We start from the raw sequence: 23,007 nt of genomic DNA on the forward strand, positions 1-23,007 counted from the left end.
CTCCCCTCAGTGAGCTCTGAAGCCAGTCGAGGATCTGGCCTAGGACTGAGGCTCAGAAACACACCCCACATGTAAGGTTCAGGTCACACCAACAGGTCTTCACGGTCAGGGCTCCCCAGCCTCACTGCTTTGACATAGTCCCATTCCTGCTTTGTCCCCAAGCCAGACCAATGGTTTCAGTGAGGGACAGCAATGGCAGTATACCCATGCCTGGGGTATGATCTTAGTGCACAGCCCCCCACACACACACAGGAGGGGCATTCTTCAATACCCAAACTCCCCTGGACCAACCCAAAAGTCACCTCCCAGTCTTACTACCCCACTATCCAAACCGCTGAGCACTAGGAATGAGGAGATGGAGAAAATGTCCTTCTATCAGCACACTCCTCCACTTCGTGTTTTGGTTGTAGCCAAGCACATGGTTGACTTTGCCAAGGGACTGGGAGGGGACACAAGTATCCCCTCCAGTTTTAGAAATGTCTGGATGTCACCCACATTCTCCAGCCTCCCACCTATGAAGACCCAGAAGCCAGGCCTTGAGTGGCAAGGACAAGAGACCAATGTAAGTTCCTACTCTGGAGAGGGGCCCAACTCTCCTTGGAGATTGTCAAACCTGTGTCCATTTTGTGTGCATGTGTGGCCCAGAGACCATTTGGTATTTTTCCTCTACCCTTTTAAAAATATATCTATTTTATCTGTATGGGCATTTTGTCTACATATGTGCCTGTGCATGTTCATGCCTGGTGCTGAGGCCAGAAGAAACTGGAGTTACAGATGTTTGTGAGTTGCAAGCTACCATGTAGGTGTTAGGAATTGAACCCAGGTCCTCTGGAAGAACAACCAGTACTCTTAACCACTAAGCCATCTAACTTATCTATTTTGCTTTTTTAGATTCATTTCTTATGTAGATGTAAGCTTGTGTTTGTGTGCACGAGTGTGGATGACCTCAGAAGCCAGAAACTAATTACAGGTAGTTATGAGCTGCCCAGTGTGGGTGCTGGGGACTGAATCTGGCTCCTTTGCAAGAGCATCACCCATTTTAACCACTGAGCCATTGCCCCAGCCCCTACCTTATGCTGTCATTGAACAGAGTTTCACTGATTTGGCGAGGTTGGCTAGAGAGCCCCAGGAGCACTCCTGTTTTCTCCCCAGTGCTGGGACTATGTGCATATAATGTTACATCTGCTTTTGCTGAGGACTGCAATGCAGGGTCCTGCACACAAAGGGCAAGTGCTTTACCAACTGAGCCATCTCACCAGCCCCGTTTCCCAAGACCATAAGCATTCTTATTGCCCCCACCCCACGACAAAGAATTGGGCCACTGTGACTTTTGTCTCAGAACCTTAACTTGGCCACCTTACACAGACAGAATTGAGGCACACAGCTTAAGTGCCTGGCCCAGAGTCACACAACCAAAAAAATGACAGGACTTAAACCCATGTGTTTGTGTGCTTTGCCATTCTGCCTCACTGCCAGACCCCAGGCAGCTCTTAACCTTGGCCTCCCCAGTTTCTTTTTTATTTTTAATTTGTTTACTCAGAAGGGGACACTGGACCCCTTGGAGCTAGAAGTTTAGGCAACAGTCACCACTGGACGCAGGTACTGGGAATTGAGCTTCGGTCCTCTGCGAAAGGAGCAAGCACTCCTCACTGCTGAGCCGCCTCTCCAGTCCTGTCTTGTCACTGTTGACAGCAGCGGTAACACAGCTGTCCTAGCCTGGCTTTTCTAGAGTAGAGGCTGGAAACATTTGTGCCCAAAAGAAAATAAAGTGGCTGCTTAGAGAGAAATAAAATATTTTTTTTTACTGCAAATTATCTGTAAATATTCACATTTCCAGTGTCATTACAAAACAGACCCTCAGGAGAAATCTGGGTCCTTTAATGTGAAATGGTATTAATTTAACAACAACAACAACAAAAAATAAATACATATATTGACACCTGAAGAAAAAGGATGCTTCTCTGGGGCCTGAAATCAGGGCCAAAATTCAAAGCAAGCATGAACTGTGGCTGCCAGCAAGTTCTTGCTACCCATGGGCTCGTTCTCTGCTCTGTGACCCAAACACCTAGAAAAGCACTTTGAAGGATTCAGACTGAGGATCAACTGCAGAGCTGGGCACGGCTACTCCCTGAGTCTAGTACCTCCACCCTAGACGTCAAATTCTTGGGACCATCTCCCTGGAAAGATGCCCAAAACCTGGAGGGGAAGGGGGAAATCACTGGGAAGGGTTCTCTTCTTGTCCTGTAGGGAACTCCGGCTCTGTTTCTGGTGCCAGGTTCTTGCCTGTAGGTACCATGCCTTGCATTCTTGACATTCTTGACTTTTCCTGCTCGTAACTATCAATAGATTTTCTGTGAGGAGTGAGTCTTCCCCAGTGATGGGCAGAAGAGGTGGAGAACAAAGGAGGGATGGTGGGGCAGGGTGTAAGTCCTTGTGAAGCATGGAGTGTTGCCTGGCCGGGCTCCAAGCCTGCCTGACCAGGACCCATCACAAGAAAGGCTGCCTCTAAAGCAGGTCCAGCGGGAGCTGTGCTGGGCACAGGGAGCAGTGTCGGGGTGCCCGAAGACCAGATGGCAGGCAAGGAGACACCACTCTGAGGCAACATGGTTTTGCTTTTTTTTTCTTTCTTTTCTTTTCCTTTTGTTTTGTTTTTGGCGGTGGTGGTGGTGGTGGTGGTGGTTTGTTTGTTTCTTTCTTTTTGTTCTCATGTTTTCAACTGCAGGCCTCAAGAAAAGAAGCACTCTTCCATAACCAACAGGACTGTGGAAGTGATACAAGAGCTGGCAGGGCCGGGAGAGGCTTCCAAGGCTTGGCATCCATAGATGTGGCTGAAGAAACAGGCAGTGGCTTGTGTTTGGTCACTAGTGTGCTTAGCTGCCCAAGGCTGTGCTGTGGGCTACAGCAGGACCATGAGTGAGCCTCCAGGGGCTTCAGAGGTGGTGCCAGAGGCTACAGCAGGGCCATGAGTGAGACTCCAGGGGCCTCAGAAGTGGTGCCAGAGGCCAATGTGTATTTGAAATGGGTGCATCTGTCTCCCAGTCGCTTCCAGGTCAGAACCAGGATGGCACCAAATGGTGACTGCTGCTCTGTGAGTTTCGTTTCTTATTAGTTTGGTTTTCCTTTTCTTTATTTATTTTTTGGTTTTTGTCTAGGAAGCTATGTTCCCAGGGTTGCTGGCTCATCCCTAGACACTGGGATGCTGGCCCTGTAGTTCTTACCAGACATGCCAGAGGCCAGCTCACACCAAGCCAGAGTCCTTGGCCATGCTATAAAAGATGCCCCTCTGCTGCAGGAGCTCCGAGGGTGTACCGCACTCCCGAACTTCTCCTTTGTCCAGGACAATCACCCTGCATGGGGAGGGATGTAGATGTTAGCATTATCCAAAGAGATGCAGCTGATGTCTGTAGGATTGCTTGTTCTGCAGGAAGTATTATAACCTCTAGGGGCTGGAAAGATGGTATCAGCCTGGTACCACCCTCCCACCTCCTTCTTATCGCTTGTACCTAGCACATGCCAGCCTCTGAGATCACTGTTCTTTTTTGCTTAATTAAGTGTCCTGGTCCTTAAGATGGTTTTGAAGCCTTGTTTAAGAGGGGAACCGAGAGCCTAGAATAAAATGGGGCACATAACAGGCACCTCACACATATAAATAAGCTGACTGACATAATACTGGATAACTGGCTTCTTCTCGTGACACAAGAGTCCTACCAACTGGGGTTGTCCCTGAGCATAAAGAAGGTGACGCATGACTGTGAACATGGCCGACCCTTCAGGCCTACAGATCCATTCTGCAGAACTCACCTTGTATAGTCTATAATGGTATTAAGCCGATGAGCAATAGTAAGCACAGTACAGCCTTCAAACTGCGTCCGGATGGTGGACTGAATGAGGTCATCCGTCTCTAGGTCCACGGCTGCTGTAGCCTCATCCAACACTAGAATCTTTGTCTTCCTCAGCAGCGCCCGGGCCAGGCACACAAGCTGTCGCTGCCCCACACTAGGAAGGGAGAAAGGTCCAGAGACAGGGGCTCAAATTATCCTGATCGTGAACCAGGTCTGGTGAGGAGAAGGCTAGCAGACAGTCTGAGGGTGGGCTCTGGGGAGGAGAACAAGCCCACTCCCCATATCCCATGCCTGTAACAGACATTACTAATCAATCATGTTATACTTCCTGGTGAGCTTAGGATCATTCCTGGCTTAAAGCTCAGAGGTGATATTCAAAGTATCAGCCCAGCTCAGTGTGGATGACAGAGAGGATAGCACAGGTGGCTCAGTATCCACCATCTCACTGAGCTGCAGAGGCCTGGTTGGACTCAGCTATGTACCTGGCCTTAGCCAATGGGATACCAGGCAATGACTGCCAGTAGACACTGAGCATGCTCACTCTTACACATCATCATGACCACATGGGCCAGTCTGCTAGAGGATGAAAAACATACACACTGATTCTACTGAGGTCAAGCAACGCCAACGGTCAGCTGCACCCCAAGCCTGCCCCGTGAGTGAACCCAGCCCCTGGCTGACCCCCCGCACTGAAGCAGGACAGAAGCTGGCTGCGCTGGTGATGGACAACTGAAGGCAGCACAGAGGCAAGAGGGCGGAATCTTCCCACACCCAGCTCCTGCCCTCCTGCCCGCCTGCCCGCCTACCTCAGGTTTTCTCCTCCTTCTGCACACTCATGATTCAGCTTGTCAGGCAAGGCTGACACGAAGCCCTTCAGGTGAGCCAGCTCCAGGGCCATCCAAACTTCTTCATCAGAATACTGACTGAAAGGGTCCAGGTTCATGCGGAGGGAACCCGAGAACAAGACAGGATCCTGTGCAAGAACAGCAGGTGGCTTGTATGAGGGCCTGAATTTAGAGGTTCCCCACAGAGGTTCATATGTTTTGAGCACTTATTCCTCAGTTGGTGGTGTTATTTTGGGGTGCTGTGGAGTTTTTAAGGAGATGGAGCCTGGCTGAAAGAAGTAGGTTGCTAGGAGCAAACATCTGATTCTGGCTGGGCCCCGACTTCCTAATTGCTTAACATGGAGAAGTCATCAGCACATACACCATACTACATGACCATGCTCTCCCCACTGTTATGGACAGCAATCCTGTGACACTATGAATGAAAATAAACCTCTGTTCATGCAGATGATTCTATCAGAAAAGCAACTAAGAGCATATGATATTCACACCACAGTGAAGAAGGGAATCTTACAGATGTGAGGCATGAGATGTTCACACCAGAACAGAAAGAGGTCCCAGGGTCCCTCCAAAGCATGAACTCTGTGGGACTTCTGTAATGGAAAATGCCTGTAACTAGAATTTATGCAAAAGCTCTCCAAACTTTCAGTATACAAATCTTCTATGCTGCTTTTAGTGGTGGTGTTTCATCACGGCAACAGAAAAGTAATTACCTCACTCACTCAACCCCACCTCCAGAAGGCACTCTCAGAGAAACTTAAGGAAAACTCACAACCACAGGCAATGCATTAGAGAACTGCTGGCCACAGGGACTGGTTTAAAAAAATTCTTATTTGTAGTTTAGCTCCAGGAACTGTTAGAGATTATCACACTGACTCCTGCAACTGGCAAAGGCAAGTGTCTTATATTTTTGGTTGTGAGCCTAGCCTTTAATGGCTGAGCCATCTCTTCAGCCCATAGTCAGTGTCTTACTAAGTCTCCACCATCACCAAAACCCACAGATGCTTTGGTTATTTGAATGGAACAGTACAGTGTTTTCATATAACCTACTAGCAGCTCTTATATATAGCCATGTCTAGATGATGTACTGCCTAATGCCAAGAGAATGCTGGGAAAACAGCTGGGCACACTTAGAGATAAAAGTCTATGTATTAAATGGAAATACAAAACCCGGGGCTGGGGGAGGGGGGGGGGGGCACAGGGGGGCAGGCGGTGGGCAGGACACACGAGTCATGGGCTCGGTGATTAAAGGCGCATCCCACCAAGCTTGATGGCCTGAATTCGACCCTCAGAATCTACAAGGAAAGAAATGACGCCTGCAGGTTGTCATGGCTTTGACACACACATGTTCTGCTCCCTTACTCTCAATAAACACATGAATGGAAAAAACGCCATTCTCAATCTACCGTTGGCTGAGTCTATGGATGCAGAGGGTGGGTGTGGCTTCAGTGTGCAGGACCCACCTGGGGAATGATGGTGATCTTGAAGCGCAGGTTGTGCAGACCAATCTTGGCAATGTTCACCCCATCAATGATAATCTCCCCTTCTGAAGACTCATTGATCCGGAACAAACCCAGAGTGAGAGATGACTTCCCAGCTCCTGTACGACCCACAATACCAACCTGCAGTACAGAAAGAGGCTGTGGTGAGGTAGGAATGCTTCAGACTCAGTGTTCCCCCAGCAAGTGGCTGGGTCGGAGCTGGGTGGTCATCTGGCTGCTCCAATTACCATCACCCTCCCTGAGCTCCACCTTCAGAGGTTACTTTGACAAAAGGTTGGAAAGAACACCCTTTGCTTTGCAGGCTTCCAAAGGCTAAGGACTTTTTATAAGTCAGTAAAGATGTTCAAAGGAATAGGATGCAAACAGAGGAAGGTTTAGTTGAGCTTTGTTAGGTTCAGTTAAGAGTGTCAAAAAATTATGAGGTTTTACATGGTTTCCCACACAGTTCCTCTCTCCTCTGACAGGAATTCATTCCTGAGCCATAATAACACCTCAGATTCATGCAAGCCCCCCGAACCTATCTGCTATGACCTGGGCACCCCAGTGGCTGACCTTGCCAGTGTTCAGTGACAGTTCTTTCTCCTATGTTTGAGACAGACTCTCTCCCCTAGCACCTACACATGAATTCCCACAGCATATAAAGACTCAGACTATTTCATGGGAACAGGGCACATGTGGATGGACAGTTTAACAAATCAGTATGTATAGGATGTAAATGGCTGGGGTGATCCCTGACCAACTTTCCAAGAAAATTCTATGGGTCATAGTCTGGAATGTCTTTCAGGAACAGCTTGGAACCATAAGAAGGTCCTAAAATCCCAGCTCTTTCCTAATGTCCTTCGAGCCACCCTGGTGATGGTAACATCTCCTTACTACTCTAGGGCTCACATGCTTCAATGCCTTAGAGGGATCACATAAGCACATAGTACATGTTCTAACTGTCCAAGAAGAGCAGAGAGACCATTATATAAAATGTCGTGGACTTTTCAATATTTATAGTTCATGCAAATGTGCATGTCTACGCGCCTTGTCCTTCAGCAGTTCACCGTGAAGCCTGTTGAACACATTCAGCACCTTAATTTCCATGACTCCACCCTGTAAAAGCCCCTAAATCTCACAGTATGTATGTGCAGTGATTAACTACAAGCTGATGTGGGGGTTCATGATAGACCTTAAGTCAATAGAAATGGAGGGTGGCACACAGTCACCTTTTCTCCTTACTCCACTGACTATGAGTTGGTGCGGATGGGATGGGATGAGGGTAGTACACACCCACCTTTTCTCCACCCTCGATGGTGACATTTATGTGTTTGAGAACCAAGTCCAAGTCTTCTCGGTACCTCAAGCAGTAGTCCCGGAACTCCACACGGCCTGAATGGGGCCAGGTGCTGGGCGGAGCTGTCTCCTGGATTTGCCAAGGAGCCTGGATCACACAGCAAGAGGGATATGAGGAGAGCAAGTGCAAGCTGCCATACTCAGCTCTGGGGATCTGAACCCAGGTCCTCACACTTTCACCCACTGAGCTCCCCCCAGCCTCCTTCTAACACTGCCAATCAATTCATTTCTAGCTAATTCTTCAACTTACAAGGAAAATTTCTGCACAGACACGATTTAACTCCAGTTTAATTCCTTGTAACAAGAGGCCCTATAAACCTACATAGCAAATAGCAGACAGCTTGAGCAGGCAAAGGTTGCCCGGTGAAGGCTGTAAGAGAGAATGTTGCAGTTTACCAGTCAGTTGTGGAGAAACCATCTTAGTTAATAAGACGGTGGTGAGCCTCAAGCAAAAAGTAGTGCTAGGACTTTCTCTGTGACATCATCAGTGAAGGAAAGAATCCCAAGAGATAAGGCTCCTTAGTGAGTAACACAGCCCACAGGACCTGAGAGCACCTTGAGATTTCATATATGGAAAATACGACATGTGGGTGATTTTCTTCCTTTAAAATAAGGTAGCTCTAAGCAAGTGTTTAAAAAGACAGGACAAGCCTAAGAGGCCCTGGAAGGCATCCAGCTCACCCTCCGAATAAGGAGAGGACACCCACAGGAAGGCCAAGACCAAGGGGCCAGCCTGGGACCCTGCCTTACCTCCTTCTCCGTTTCAGAATACTCCTTCAGTCTCTCCACGGCCACAATGTTAGTCTCCATCTCAGAAGACATTCGAACCAGCCAGTTCAAATATGCAGTTATCTGCAGTGGAGAGAGCCATGTGAGGAGATCTCGTGGGGGAAGCACGGCTTCATCTTCATGAGTTATGCATCATGACATCGTTCAAACAAATAGAGAAACAAGTGACCCACAAAGAGGCATCACCTAGAGTGGACACACTGTACCTCTTAAGGACCACACCTGTCAAGGTGATGTATGATCTACACAAGTTGTCAGAAAGACTGCACCTCTCAAGGATCACACCTGTCAAGGTGACGTATGATCTACACAAGCTGTCAGAAGGAGGTCAGGAGCTGTGAGACAGCTGAGGGCAAAGCGCTTGCTGAGCAAGCCTGGTGACGTAAGTTCCACCTCTAGAACCATGTAAAGGTGCAAGGAAAGAAATTACTCTACAGAGCTGTCCCCTAACCTCCACATGTGCACTGTGGCACACTCTCCTGGAAGGAAGGGAGGAAGGGGGGAGGAGCGAGGGAGAGAGGGAGAAAAAAGAAGGAAGGAAGGAAGCAAGGAAGGGGAGAGGGCAGTGGGGGGGTGGGTGGGCAGAATGGATGGAAGGGAACAGAAAGAAAAGGAAGGGAAGGAAGCAAATGCCTATAATCCCAGCACTCAGGGAGGCAGAGGCAGGCGGATCTCTGAGTTCAAGGCCAGCCAGCCTGTTTTACAAAGCGAGTCCAGGACAGCCAAGGCTACGCAGAGAAACCCTGTCTCAAAACAAAAACAAAACAAAACAAAAAAAGAAATAAAAAGGGAAGAGGAAAAGTAGACAGAAAGAGAAAAAGAGAAGTCATATAGGAAATTGGAAAATATTGTGAACTAGGTGATTTTCATGTGATAGTTAGTGTCCACAGTTAATCCCAGTGCTCCAGAGCTGGAAACAAGAGAATTATGCTGAATTCTAGGCCAGCCTGACCTAGAGCAATAACCCATCTCAAGCACACAAAAGAAACTATTTTGAACTCAATGTGACAAATATCATAAGATACAATAACACAGTACTCGGAGGGAAACTCATAGCTTTGAAAACACTGAGAATATTTTGACTGAAGAAGAATGTAAGCCATGGGTCAGAATCTCCGTGCTGTAGTCACCAGGCTCTGTGACTACTTCTTAAACTCCACTCAAGCCCTCTCCCTTTCCGACCCCTGCAGCTACCCAAAGCCAAGATCCAGGAATTCAAAATCTGGTTGCCACAAGGAAACCACACAGCCCAAGACAGAATCTTCTACCTGCAGCGAGTAAGACACCGAGAGGCCCACCAAGCCAGCACTGAGCTTGTGCCGGGAGATGACTGCAAAGAGGGCAGCAAACATCACAATGCAGTTGCCCACACACTCAAGGCGCACAGCAAGCCACCTGTAAGGAGATACGTAGGAGTATAATTGACAAATAAGACAGATGCTCGGCTTCGAGCTGGGACAGAGCTGGGCCCTTCTGCTGACTGAGCTAATTTCCCAGCATTTATAGAGAAAGGCCTTGTGGGTACCACTCATCCAGGATGTGAGAACTAGATGGAGACAGGGGCGTGCACCAAGGCCCATGGGATTTGAGGTCCAGGGACTAAAATAGAATTCTCTGGAAACAATCACCATCCTGGAACCTCAACTTTTTCTTTAGAGAGACTTTTTCTTAGGATCTCTTTAAAATCAAAAAACAGTTCCCTGGAAATTCCTAAGATGTCACTGACAGTAAAAGCACTGCCATTTGCAAACAAGAGCCTTGGGGCAGGGGTGGATCACTGGCCTGACATGCACAAGGCCCTGGTTTTGAAAGTCACCACCATAAAATAACAGGATAATAAAAATAAAATAAATAAATAAAATCAGTCCCTTGGCAAGAGATGAACCTCGGCATAAGAAAGAAACAAGCTGCTGTTTCCAGGGTTAAACACTGAGCTCTTGGGACCACCCCCATCAGCACCCCACAATGCCAAGGTTATGTGGGAACACAAATATGGGTTCTTATACTTGCAGAGTAAGCAATTTTAGCCAACAAGCCATCTCTTCAGCCCTCAGACTGTTTCATTTTGGAGACAAGGTCTTATTCTATAGCCTAGCTGTCCTGGAACTCACTAGGTAATCAAGGCCTCTTCAAACTCATGCTAATCTTCCTACAGGCATGTGTCACCATGTTCTGTGCACTTTGGGTGACCTTTCTGTTTCCATTTCTCCCCTAGAAGAAGTGGAGGCTGCGGGACTGGACACTCAGCCGATTCCTCTATCCTACTGACCTCTGCACTCACCTGTTGGCCACAATGCTGGGGTAGTAGGCCTTCTGGTTCTCATCCACTTTCAGGTCGCTCTGCCTAATGAAACGCTCCTGCTCCTCAAAGGCACGGATGACACTAACACCCAGCAAGGTCTCATTGAAGTGTGAGTACACAGGGGAACGGCTGACAGACTCCAGGCGCTTCAGCTGTCGAGAGGAGGCCACGTAGAACCTCTGTGAGAGAGACACAGAATCAGCGCTGGTATTTCATCGCAGTCTCCTCAGGTATACTGGAAGAAGCTAGACACGGCTGATACCACCAGGGACCAAAACACTGGAGATGCACTGCTTACCTAGTAAACTTGTGAGACAGTAATGTCATTGACAGTAGTCACAGCTACCTGAATATGTATCTGCCACCTACAAACCTAGGCAGTGCTCTTTCTTGCTTTTGGATGCAGACTGCGAGACACAAGTGACCTCTTCTTTGGGTCCATGGCTAAAGAGCAGCAGGAAAGACCTGAGTATCTCCAAACTGACAGGCCTCTCAGAAGCCCTCGATGTTTGGGGCTTTCCTCTCACAACAGCACAGGATCAGAAACAGCCTTTGTGACTGCCAGATCTCTTTAATCTTCATTTGCTGCTAGCGCAAAAATCCAGTCAGGTCACTGTACTGCCTTAGCTTTTGTTTCTTCTGTACTGTAACAACACTAAAGCCATTTTGCACAGTGGGCTGTGAGGATAATAGCTAAGAGCCACGGGTGCTTCTCTGTGAGTCCCACACGTTTGCATGTACACAGATTGCACATGTCACACACATAGACATAGATGTCAATATGCATGGAAACCCATGAACTCCTTAAGCCAGAAGGAGCAATTGCCTGTGTCAACAGCCTTACTTGGCTGGCAACTCCACACCCTCCCATTTGCCCATCCTTGTTTTCTTTCAAATTCATAGCCTCTTCTTTCACTAATCACTACTGCATGCATAGAAGTGCATGTATACAAATAAATAGTCCTAAAAATAACCTGAGTAAAAATAATGCTGCCTATACATATGTCTTCAGGGCTGACCTTTTGGCACTGGACAACCAGCCAGTGTGCTCTTCCTTGGGAGAATTACCTCCCCTGTTCCTGGCTTTACTCAGTTGTGTATTGTCTTAGGCAGTTAGTTGCCTCGTTGCTGTGATGAAACACCACGACAAAAAGCAACTTTGAAACTCATAGTTCCATATAACAGTTCATCATTAAAAGCTGTGAGGGCATGCCGGGTGGTGATGGCGCACACTTTTAATCCCAGCACCTGGGAGGCAGAAACAGGCAGATTGCTGTGAGTTCAAGGCTAGCCTGGTCTACAGAGTTCCAGGACAGCCAGAGCTGCACAAAACCAAAAAAGAAAAATGATAAAAAGGGGGCGGGTGGAGTGAGGGAAGGAACTCAAGCAGGGCAGGAACCTGGAGGCAGGAGCTGATGCAGAGGCCATGGATGGTGCTGCTTACTGGCTTGCTCCCATGGCATGCACAGCATGCTGTCTTACAGAACCCAGAACCACCAGCCTAGGATGGCACCATTCATAATGGGCTGTGCCCTCCCACACTGATCACTAAATAAGAAAACGCCTTATAGGCTTGCCTGTATCCGTCGTGAGAAGCTATTTTCTCAATTTAGATTCCCTCCTCTCAGATGACTCTGGCTTGTGTTAAGGTGACATAAAACTATCCAGTACACCTGTATAGTTCTTTGTATACAAGGGCTAAGGCCTTGTAGGCTTTCTTCTATCCCTTTGGCATGTTCAGAGACTGAGCAACTCTTGTCTTCTTCTACCTCAGTGGGGGTCACCACTGTCCCTGGCTGACCTCATGTACCTGACTCTGCCTCTCCCTGCTGTCCTGTGCTAGTCACCTGACAGAAGAAAGACCAATGTCACTTCCTTTCTGTGTCCCCTCCCAGATACTGGGTCATAACCACGTTAGCCTTAAGACCTGTTTCACCTATCCTTGTGCACAGACGCCACATCCATCCTACTCCTGCCCTAGTCAAGTGCTCAGCACATGTTGAAAAACCTCAGTTCCTTCTTTCACCCTCTGGAAGCTACTGGAGGCCAATGAACAGACACTGCACTGACCCCCTGAGGATCCGTGAGTTCTTCTGGCCTCTGTAAAAACGAAATGAGTGAGAGTGAGGCCCCAGTTCTGAAGGTGCTGATGGGGTCCCTGGCAGGAAGTCACCTGATCATTAGTGGCACTCCTGTCCTTTTGTTGACTTGGACCACTGCAGCAGGGCAAGTTAATAAAGATGACCTCCAAGGTTCTTCCCCGGCCAGGAACAGGGAATACAGTGGTTCCCACCAGGCCATATACAGATGTGGCAGCCTCTGGGCAACTCTGCTGAGCTGAATCAGCTGCCCTGTCCTCTTGCATGGTTCACCCACATTACCTCCAGCCTGGCCTCTTCATCAGGCCACTCTCTCTATAGGCTCTCTTACAGACAGACTCTATCCTGACCAAATCACTCCATCTTCCACTTCAAATCCCATTACTACACAAATCCAAGCGGACATGAATTAAGCTCAAGAATGATCTCAGTTTTGCAAAAGTATTTGTTCTTTTTAATCCAAGCAAAGGAGCACAAACTATTGCTGGGTCTGAGCACCCTGAGACACCACTGCAGGAGAGCACATGGGACCAGGCGAGCCCCTGGAATTCTCAGCAGTGTGGCTAGCAGTTGCCATGAACACCAAATAAGTGCAACAGCAACCATGCTCCAGCCTAGTTGAATTCTGCATCACTGCACCTCCCACGCAAGTTTCTCAGGAAAAGCACTTATTTTTATTTATTTAATTTTAAATCTTATACGATGATGATGATGTGTTTGTGTGAGAGTGAGTGTGTGTGTGTGTGCGTGTGTGTGTGTGTGCGCGCGTGCGTGCGCAGTATGTGTGTGCATGCCCATGCCAGAATCCACATGTAGAGGTCAGAGAACAACGTTTGGTAGTCAATTCTATCTTTCCATCTTAGGATGTGATTCGAGAATAAGGTTTGTGTATCAAGAGTGGAGCAACCCTACCTGCTGAACTGTCTCATTGGCGCTGCTTTTAAAATTACAACAGCAACCACAAAGTATACTGACTATGGTAGTCTGAATGAGAATGTGCCCCAGAGGCTCAAATGTTTGAACACTTGGCCCTCAGTTGGTGGCACTGTTTGGGTAGGGTTAGGAGGAAGTGTGCCACTGGGTAATACCTGAGGTTTTAAAAGGCACATATGCCATTCCCAGTTTGTTTCCATCTCATCTTATAGTTCACGATGTGAGCTCTCAGCTATTCCTGTCACCAGGGCTAATGCTTATGATCAAGATTTGTTGATGTGAAGGTGTTAGACTCTTTTCACTCTGGAACTCTAAGTCTCAATAAACCCTTCCTTCAATAAGCTACCTTGGTCATGGCATTTTTATCACAGCCATGGAAATGTAATTAATACACTAAGAATGGTATAGAAAGAAAGACAAAGTAGTGCCTAAGTTTCAATGCGTAAGGGGCTGTGAGGGGAGTGTGGCTAAGTGGAAGACACTTGGCTGGTCTAGCGTATTTGAAGCTTTGGTTTCCATTCCCAGTACCACAAAATATGGATGGATAGATAGATAAATAGATAGATAGATAGATAGATAGATAGATAGATAGATAGATAGATAGATAGGAAGGAAGGAAAGAAGGAAGGAAGGAAGGAAGGAAGGAAGGAAGGAAGGAAGGAAGGAAATATGATGAATAGACCTTTCTTGGGGCGGGAGGGCTATGGGTACCTATAAATATGTATCTCAAAGCCAACTTTAAACTGTGGTACACATACACTGTTGTAACAGTGACTGATTGAGAGCTGCCAAAAGATCAGGGAAGCACAGCTTTGGGTGCAGGCACGAAAGTTTCCAGAGAGGATTAACTGAGGCCAGGTGACCTGCCTTGAATGTAAAAGCCACCACCTCATGGCCAGGTCTCTGGTGAAGACTGAATAAAGGAAAGAGGAAGCTGGCACGGGCATCTTCTTTTCCTACTTCCTGGCCATGCCATGCCCTGCCCTGCCCACCATCACAGACAGACACCGCTGAAACTGTGGGAAAAAAGTTCTCCTCCCTTAAGCTGTTTTGTCCGGTGTTTTGTCATGGTAACATAGAACTGACAGCACAGCTGTGAAGTGCACTAAATCCTCTCAGCAGCATCCTCTCAGCAGCATTGCTGAGCAAACACTCAAGGCTCAGGCTGAGGATCCACAGTCACAAGTTTGCCCAGCACACACGAGACTTGGGGCTCCATTCTCAGCACACAAAATAAAAACCACCATCTCACACTCATCTATTCCTGGAGAATGCCGTCAAGCTCTCCATGGCCCCCAGAGTTTCTCAGAGGCTCCTGGCAGTGATGCCCCTCCTCCAGACTTACCACTCCTCTGCCTTTAGTCACTAGTCATTGCATTGTTCTTAAACCTCCTGCCCATGGAGGGCAACAAGTGAGCTCTCAGCCTGGTGCTGCCCTTCTCTGTAGCACCTGTGAGGTTTATCCACAGGGTGTAGGGATGGGAAGCTCATGCCTTGCTAACGCAGCACCATGTTCAGCACACCACTGTACCAGAGTTATTTGCATATGTGCATGTTAATGTGCATAGAGGCCAGGGGTCAATGTCAAATCTTCCTTGATCTCTTTTCCAAATCTTGGTATCTGAGACAGGCTCTCTCACTAAACCTAGGGTTCACTCAATGGCTAGACTGTCTGGTTCATGAACCCCTGGGAACTCTCCATCTCTGCCTCCCCAGCTCTGGGATTATAAACACACTGGGCCTGCCTTTCTTTAAAAGAACAAACAAACAAACAAACAAAACCACCACTTTTTAAAAATTTATACTTCTTTATTTTGAGGAGCAGGGGGCATTCATGCTATAGAGCATGCAGAGAGGTCAGAGGTCAGAGACAATTTGAGAAAGCTAGGTTCTCACCTTCCACCATTTGGGTCCTGCTTGGTCATCAGGCTTGACAGCATCTTGATGGACCAGGCTTGGCTTTTTCTAGGGATCAAGCTCAGTTCTTCATGCTTGCAAAGTAAGTACTTTACTCTTATGAGGCCCTGAGGTCAAACCATTTCTAGTTTCTAGTGCTACACTGTACATGTTCTGACCTGGAGCCTTCAGGAAGCTTTCCAGGCAGCAATGAGCCCATTTACCACATTTTGGTAAATGCAGTCAAAATGTTCCATTAAACAGCTGGCACTGATTTAAAGAAGCTACAAAGGAGGTCTAGGATGTGGACTTTTTCCCTACAAGTCAATCTTTCTTTATGGTAATGTCACTGAACCACAGTGTGATGGGGTCCAGGTATGGGACAGGACAGCAGTACCAAGGTTCTCAGACCCTATGTGATGGTATTTTCAATTCTCCTCCCACCCCAGACAAGGTCTTGCTATGTAGCTTTGAACTCTCCATCCTCCTGTCTCAGTTCCCTGAATGCCATCATCCCCCCTACCCCGCGCCACCACAATCTCAACAGGCAACTTTATGAAACGAATACGCTTGAGCTAGAGCTCTCAGCGCACGCCTCAAAACCACACAGACCCAGGGTTCCACTCTTGACTCTGCCAGATGAGAAAGAGGCTTCCTCTCTGAGTCTCTACCCATTCATCTGTCACCTAAAAATGTAATCTACACAGAAATGACCCAAGAAAGTACACATATGCAAAGAAAAAAGTAGTTTCTACAGAAGAGACAAGGCATAAACCAGAACAGGCTGGCCCCTCCCAGAGGAAACTGGCTGCTAAGAGCCACAGTGTGCCCTGCCCTCCTTTGCGAATAGCAGCGGTCACACAACTACGCTGGGGGAATAGATGACTTAAGTGGGTAACTCTGGTCCAGTGGCCATAGGTTGCTTGCTTTGTTCACCTGTGCTCATCTCAGTGTCTGAACTACAGATACGACAGGATAAGCATTTTAGAGCATGAGACCAACTTAAAGACTGAAGACTATGTGAAGACAGCAAAGCGAACTTAACAAAAACAGAGGTGTTAGTGGCAGCAGTTAACAACCTGGGGTGTTGACTGAGCCACAGGGCCACACCAGTCTCTAAACAAGCTGCATCCTAATCTGCCATGAGTATCAGCATCCACCCAGATGAGGCTGTTTTTCATGTCTCCACTATAAAGTTTTGTATTTCAGTCTAATAACAACTGTCTTGGTAGCTGTAAGCTTTCCCCCTAATATACAACTTAAGAGTAACACCAATGAGAAAGAAAGCAAATATGGCTACTGCAAACTAAAAGCAGCCATGGTCACAGTCTCAGCAGCCCTCCCGGGGATACGGCAGACAAGGGAGCACCTGCAACTCACCTGCACAAAGAAGTAGACAAGGCCCAAGGGCGGGATGATGACAGCAGCAATGGGTGTGGCCAGCAGGATCACAATGACAGCTCCAATGACACTGAAGAGTGACCCCATGAACATCTTGATGACCTGCGGGATCATGGAGTCCACCGTGTCCAGCTCCTTGGAGAAGCGGTTCACTAGGTTCCCGCTGGGTGTACGCTCAAAGAAACTCATGGGTGATCGCAGAACATTGTGCAGCAGGTCCAGGTGCAGGCGACGGGAAGCAAAGATGCCCCCAATGGACACAGCCATGGAGTAGCCAAATATTGACACACCTAGGGCAGCAACAGAGATGCGAGTGTGAGATCCAGGAGTGTGATCTGGAGGCTGGCTCTAGGTGTTTCAGCAAGCCAAGGGTGATAGCCCTCTGTCACCAGAATTCACTGTATACTACACATTGTGCTGGGGCTTCTGAAGACCTGCATTTTCCTCTAATTATAATGAACTAAAATTCAAATCCCCTCTCATAGCTGGTGGCTACTGTACCAGGGAGCACAGCTCTAATAACAGATGCTGATGCTGTGTGAACTCAGGGAAATACCCCCCCTCCCCCGTTCTTTGCTTTTTCTCAAATACAAGATGAAGGCTGATGCAGTCCCTGGCTCTGTGGGAGAGGAGTGGGGGTTATAGATAGAGAAACTCAAGCATCACGCCTGATATTCTGATGGCTTATTCCAAAGCTACCTCAGAGATGAGGAGACATCTATGGCTCCCCCAAATAGCCCACAGTCCACAGAATTCTTTCTGGACTTCTATCTGAGCCTCTTTTACCAGCAACAGGGGAAAGGAGGGCTCTGGAGGCAGTGTTGTCAACCCTGTCGGCTGGAATCCTCCCATGTTAATCAATGTGAGTCACCTCATCTGTAAAATGGGGACAGTGACACGGAGCTCAGAGCCACAACCAGTACGAAGTGCCTTCCCAGCAGTGTGCCTGGATACGGGAGATGCTCATCCACCAAGAAGATTCATTTACTGCTCAAATTCATGAACCAAGGCTAGGGGCAGGACATGGGTGTACAAAGCAGTTTTATGAGCACAAAGGCCTACAGCTAGATCGCATGCTGCACAGCACAGCTTCAGAGTGAGCTCTGGACATGGGCTGCTTCCTTCAATGCCACCTGAGCCACCAATTAGCCATGTGGCTTGAACTGTGTGGCTCTGTAGAGAAATTCCCTGAGTACTTGGAGACTCAGTTATGAAATTACACATAAAGCAATCACAGCCATACCTTGCAAGATGCCCAAGGCCCCATAGACACTCAGTCGGAAATTCCTGTTCTCCTGAGTCCTATTGAGAGTGGAGGAGTGGTCATCTGTCCAGAGGCTCAGCCAATAATTGGAGGCCAGTGCAGACACATGGTTGCACAGGAAAAGGAAGATGCTCAAGAAGGAGATGAAGAGGCCAATGGCCTTCATGTAGCTCCAGTACACTGACAGCTTTACCTAGGACCCATAGAGTGCCAGCATGAGGTTAGCATCTCCTCTATGACTCCTCACAGCCCAGCTGACCCTCCTGTGCCCAGATCTGCCATACCCTGCCATCCCATTAGTCAATGATGTCGGCCAGCAGTGGCCAGGCCAGACTTTCTGCTTCCCACCGACCTTCCAGTTAAGCATCTGGACAGGCTAGTGCTCTATCATCACCACTCAAACACACAAGGACAGAAGGTCCATAAGAGGCACAGAACTCCATGCAAGTGCCCAGGTGGGTAGGTACCAGGGGAGGTTTTCCCTGAGGAAGTGGTGTTGATGACTTTAACCGCTATGAACGGAAAACCGGCAGGGAAGGGGGTGACCCTCGGGTGTAAAGGCCCTGAGGGGTGAGGGAACTCAACATGTTTGGGGAAGTGACAAAGATGGAGAGGTAGTTGCAGCTGCCCTATCTGCAGCCTGGATGTTCCCAGTCAATACTCCAGGCTGCTCACAGCCAGGTAGTCATGAGCATAGGCTGAGACTAAAGCACCAAGATGAAGTCAGCAGCTCAGATCCCAACTCCAGCAAAAGCCCCTTCAGCACTCTGACCCTGTCTCCAGCAACTGCGCAGAGCACCCTGACAGACTTGCTGTGAGCCTCATATACCAAGCAAAGCGCTCTGCCCTGTGCCTGGAATTGTGGTTCACTCACCTGCCCTGTCTGCACCTTGTCTGCTTCCATCAGCTTCCAGGTCTCCTCCTTGGCTCCAGCCCTCTGCAGTTCAGCCGTGCTGCCGTGCTGCTGGCCAGCATCCCCCCCACTGTGGGAGGAAGAGGTGCTGAGATGCCTGTTGCCAAGGAGAGTAGGGTACAGGTCAAGGAAGAGCCTTAGGGAGTACAAGTGCACATATGAGCACACATATTTGTGGTCCTGTGGCACTCCCTGGAAAAATCAAGTTTCCAGGGGAAAGGATGTGTATGTCAGGAATGGGGGGCTTCTGTGGTACGTGTGAGGAGCAACGGGCAGAAAGTATGTGGAAACAATATTTCATGTAAAGAAATTATTTGGGAGGTAGAGTTATAGCTCAGTTGGCAAAATGCATGAAGCCATGGGTTCAATCTCCAGCATAAACTAGGCATAGTAGCACACACATACAATCCCAACATCAAGGAGGTAGAAGCAGGATTAGGCATTCAAGTTCACCCTTAGCTACTTTTCCAGGATGCGTAAGACCCTGACTAAAAAAAAAAAAAATCTTGGGGCTGGAGAGATGGCTCAGTAGTTAAGAGCACTGGCTGCTCTTCCAGAGGTCCTGAGTTCAATTCCCAGTACCCACATGGTGGCTCACAACCATCTGTATTATGATCCGATGCCCACTTCTGGTATATATGAAGACAGAGTACTCATATACATAATAAATAAATATCCTTTTTTTAAAAAATCTTGAAGGAGCACAGATAGAACATAGGCCCACTGGCTCAGAGCCTCTGGGCACTGGGTCAAATCTGATCTGGGCATCTCTACAGTTGTACAACTGATAAGCCTCCGTCTGTTCGGTGTGAGACGGGAAAAGGCTAGAGCAAGCTAGAGCGTAGTAGACTGCAGGCCAGTAGCTGAGCCTAGCTCCCAAACAGGCATCATCACATGATGTGTGACTGCGTGATCACATGCTGGCTCACACAGCCCAACCTGTCAGGCCCTGCCTCAGGTACCTGAGAAGAGACACAAATCATACAGAAGGCAAGTCTGAGAAGTAGGAACAAATAATTCAAGGGCAGGCCTGTGTGAGTTGTAGGTCAGTGCTGGGAAGTTTCCTGAAGGATGAGGAGGCAGGCTAGATCGGCAGGTATTTCAAACACCTGGGGCTGTGGTGGGTTCAGTGAAGGTGCCACCTGCCCTTTCTCAGTTCCCACAGGCAGACATACAGGGCCAGGCTCCCTCCCGGTGCTTACCTCTGCAGGTGTTTCCCCACTGTGTCTGTCACCAGCATCCCATTCTCCACCGGCTTTGACTCCTTCCCTGAACCACTAACACCTGGCAGGAGACAGGAAGAGGGGAGAATGTGGCACAAAGCGCTGGGCAAGGCCAAAGAAAAGACCAGGAACCCAATCACTTCCAGAGGAGACAACTGTGACTTTGGCTGCCAGGGAGCTTGAGAAGACAAAACCACATTGTTCTCAGCTCCATCTACATCTCGGGCCCTCAGGGAGGGCTCTACTACTGACTGTTTGGCTGGGGACAGATGGCACCAGGAGCCATGGGTAAAATGCAACAACCACTCACAATCAAGTTCAGCTTCCTTGCAAGCCTCTGGAACCAAGGCAGGGAGAGGAGACAGGGCTGAGTGTGCTGGACTCTAAGTATCCAATAGGAGTCGCTGCATAACACAAACAAACTTCACACCACCCAAGCAGTGATGTAAGGAGGTCATCCAAGACTGGAGGATTGAAAGTTAAACACCAGCCTAGGCTACATGTTGAGACCTTGTCTCAAAAGCAAACAAGTGTCAACCACCACAGGTAAAGGCCCAGAGGCCTTCAGTGCCAGAGCTCACCCTGGGTGGTCCGATTACTCAGGAAATACCCAGAGCCCGGAGAAGCAGACCTGCTAAAACACCCATGTCTCTACTAAGCCAGTTTTGATGTCTGAACAATATAGAAGAGACCACGCGGGGCACAGCTGCTAGATGCCTGCCCTAATCCCCTGGGTCTCACTAGGGGCACCAGGCATCACTGTCCCTCCCACTCACCAGCCATCAATCTGGACTCCCACCCTACACTGGCTTCTCCATTCTTTGGTACTAAGAGAGAAGGACAGCCAGAGAAGACAGCAAAGACTGGGGCAGGTAGGGGTGTGTGTGCAAGTGCATGTGCAGAGGCTGCTATAGATATAAGCACAGGGCTAGCAACACTGTCGTGATGGCCTAGGGACTCCAAGGGTGACACACAGATCAACAGAAAATGCAGAGCCGGGCTCCCTCATGACAGTCCTGAGAGGCAGACGGTTAGAGGGAACAAGGGGCCCAGGATAGTCCCTGAGCTAGGGGACGGCTCCAAGCTGGGTTAGACTTAGCTAACAAAGAATCATTCCAAGGTGGGAGAGGCTCTATAAATGAGCAGGTCCCTGGCTCCTGCCTGGACCCGTACAAGGACTCCGTTCCAGCAGTCTGTGCGGCTGAGTTTTCACTTAGCTGTGTGCCCTGTGGAAATACAAAACCTCTCCCAGCCTCAAGCTGCACATCTGTACGTAAAAATGAGAATGTACCTGTCCCTCATATGCAGGAGGCACTGGGTTTATAAATATACACCATACTTGACGTTTTATATGGGCCCTGGGAATGCCACAAACCCCAAAACAGCTACATTACAAGGGTAAATAATAGCAAGCAGGCCTTCCCAGACACAAGCACGGCGCAGTCCCTCAATGGCTCCAGACAGGCTTCTGTGGGAGCTCCTTCTCCATCTACCAGGTGCCCATGGGCTGCTGGTCCACCTGGATCATCTTAGGGCATACTCTGCAAGAGGGAGTCTCAGATCTTGGTGCTCACCTCTCCCTTTAACCCAGTGCTCCCTTGGCCAGGAGGTGTTTGTCAGAGTCCCTCTTCTGAGACCCCACACTACTATCAGTGGCCATAGTGACCAAGGCCCACCCCATGACTCTGTCCTAGCAGGAACTCAGTTCCTGAGTCCCACTCATCTCTAGGCCTCTGATTTAGTGGTTACCTGCACACTTGTTTGTTTAAAATAGATTGAGTAGGTTCTATCACCTGCCCAAAGAGCCCTTGATCTGAACCTCAACCCACACTGTTGCATATAAGAAAGATGAGGAGAGCTCAGTACAGCGCTTAGATTTTGCTGCAGCACACCCCTCCTCTACCCCCAAGGTCACCTGCATCATTCTTCATGCCAGGAATGTATTAAACAGCTTTTTAAAGCCTGTCCTTTCCCTATTCATTGGCTGTGTGCCCAACACTCCCTGCCATGACCTCTGAAAAGCATGCTGGCCAAAGTCACTTGACCTGTGAGATAAGCAAGCTTGGATCTGGAAATATATCCCAGAGCCACCCACAAAGCCTCAAGATGAAATGAGTGCACCCCAGACTCCCCACCAAGCATGCAGCAACAGCAGCTGCCCCAGGATGCCTACAGCCTCCTACACCATAGGCCAGATTCTACCCCTTCTCTGGGAGACTGAAGAGAAAAACTGGGCTTCAGTCTCCCCACCTCACCGGCGCTGGGTAGAACCCTCACTAGCACCTTTCTTCAAAAGCTGCAATTATGTTTAAGTATCAAGATAGCAGGGAACCCAACCAGGGTGCACGGACCTGCAGTCCCAGCTACTCTTAGGCTGAGTCAGAAGGATGGCAAGTTCAAGGCCAACCTGGGCAACACTGCAACATGGAAAGCAAAAAGAGGACCGAAGATGCGACTCAATTATAGTATTTGCCCAGCCTGTAGCAGGGTCTGGGTTAGGTCTCCAGTACGCACAATAAATAATGAAAAAAAAGGAGAGCAGGTATAGCTCAGAGAGCAAGCACTGGCTTGGCATGAGTTCCATCCCCACACTACTGAGGGGAACCTGGAAAGAGCTGCAGTCACGGAAAGGAAGGCATGACAACAGGAGGCAGGTGAATCCA

General features: G+C 48.6%; 1 protein-coding gene across 1 annotated transcript in view; it reads right to left on the reverse strand.

The window, feature by feature from the left end:
- Window positions 1–2,953: 2,953 nt before the first annotated feature.
- Abcc1 (ATP binding cassette subfamily C member 1) overlaps window positions 2,954–23,007 on the reverse strand; it is a 96,707-nt gene continuing 76,653 nt past the window's right edge. The window contains 12 exon segments of the mRNA XM_051168230.1: window positions 2,954–3,347; window positions 3,802–3,996; window positions 4,649–4,815; window positions 6,151–6,309; window positions 7,466–7,612; window positions 8,275–8,376; window positions 9,582–9,708; window positions 10,595–10,794; window positions 16,924–17,234; window positions 18,188–18,401; window positions 19,083–19,218; window positions 20,324–20,405. Coding sequence (XP_051024187.1) covers window positions 3,239–3,347; window positions 3,802–3,996; window positions 4,649–4,815; window positions 6,151–6,309; window positions 7,466–7,612; window positions 8,275–8,376; window positions 9,582–9,708; window positions 10,595–10,794; window positions 16,924–17,234; window positions 18,188–18,401; window positions 19,083–19,218; window positions 20,324–20,405 — 1,949 coding nt within the window. The 3' untranslated portion in view covers window positions 2,954–3,238.

Source organism: Acomys russatus, chromosome 25, assembly GCF_903995435.1.
Source record: "Acomys russatus chromosome 25, mAcoRus1.1, whole genome shotgun sequence".
NCBI lineage: Eukaryota > Metazoa > Chordata > Mammalia > Rodentia > Muridae > Acomys > Acomys russatus.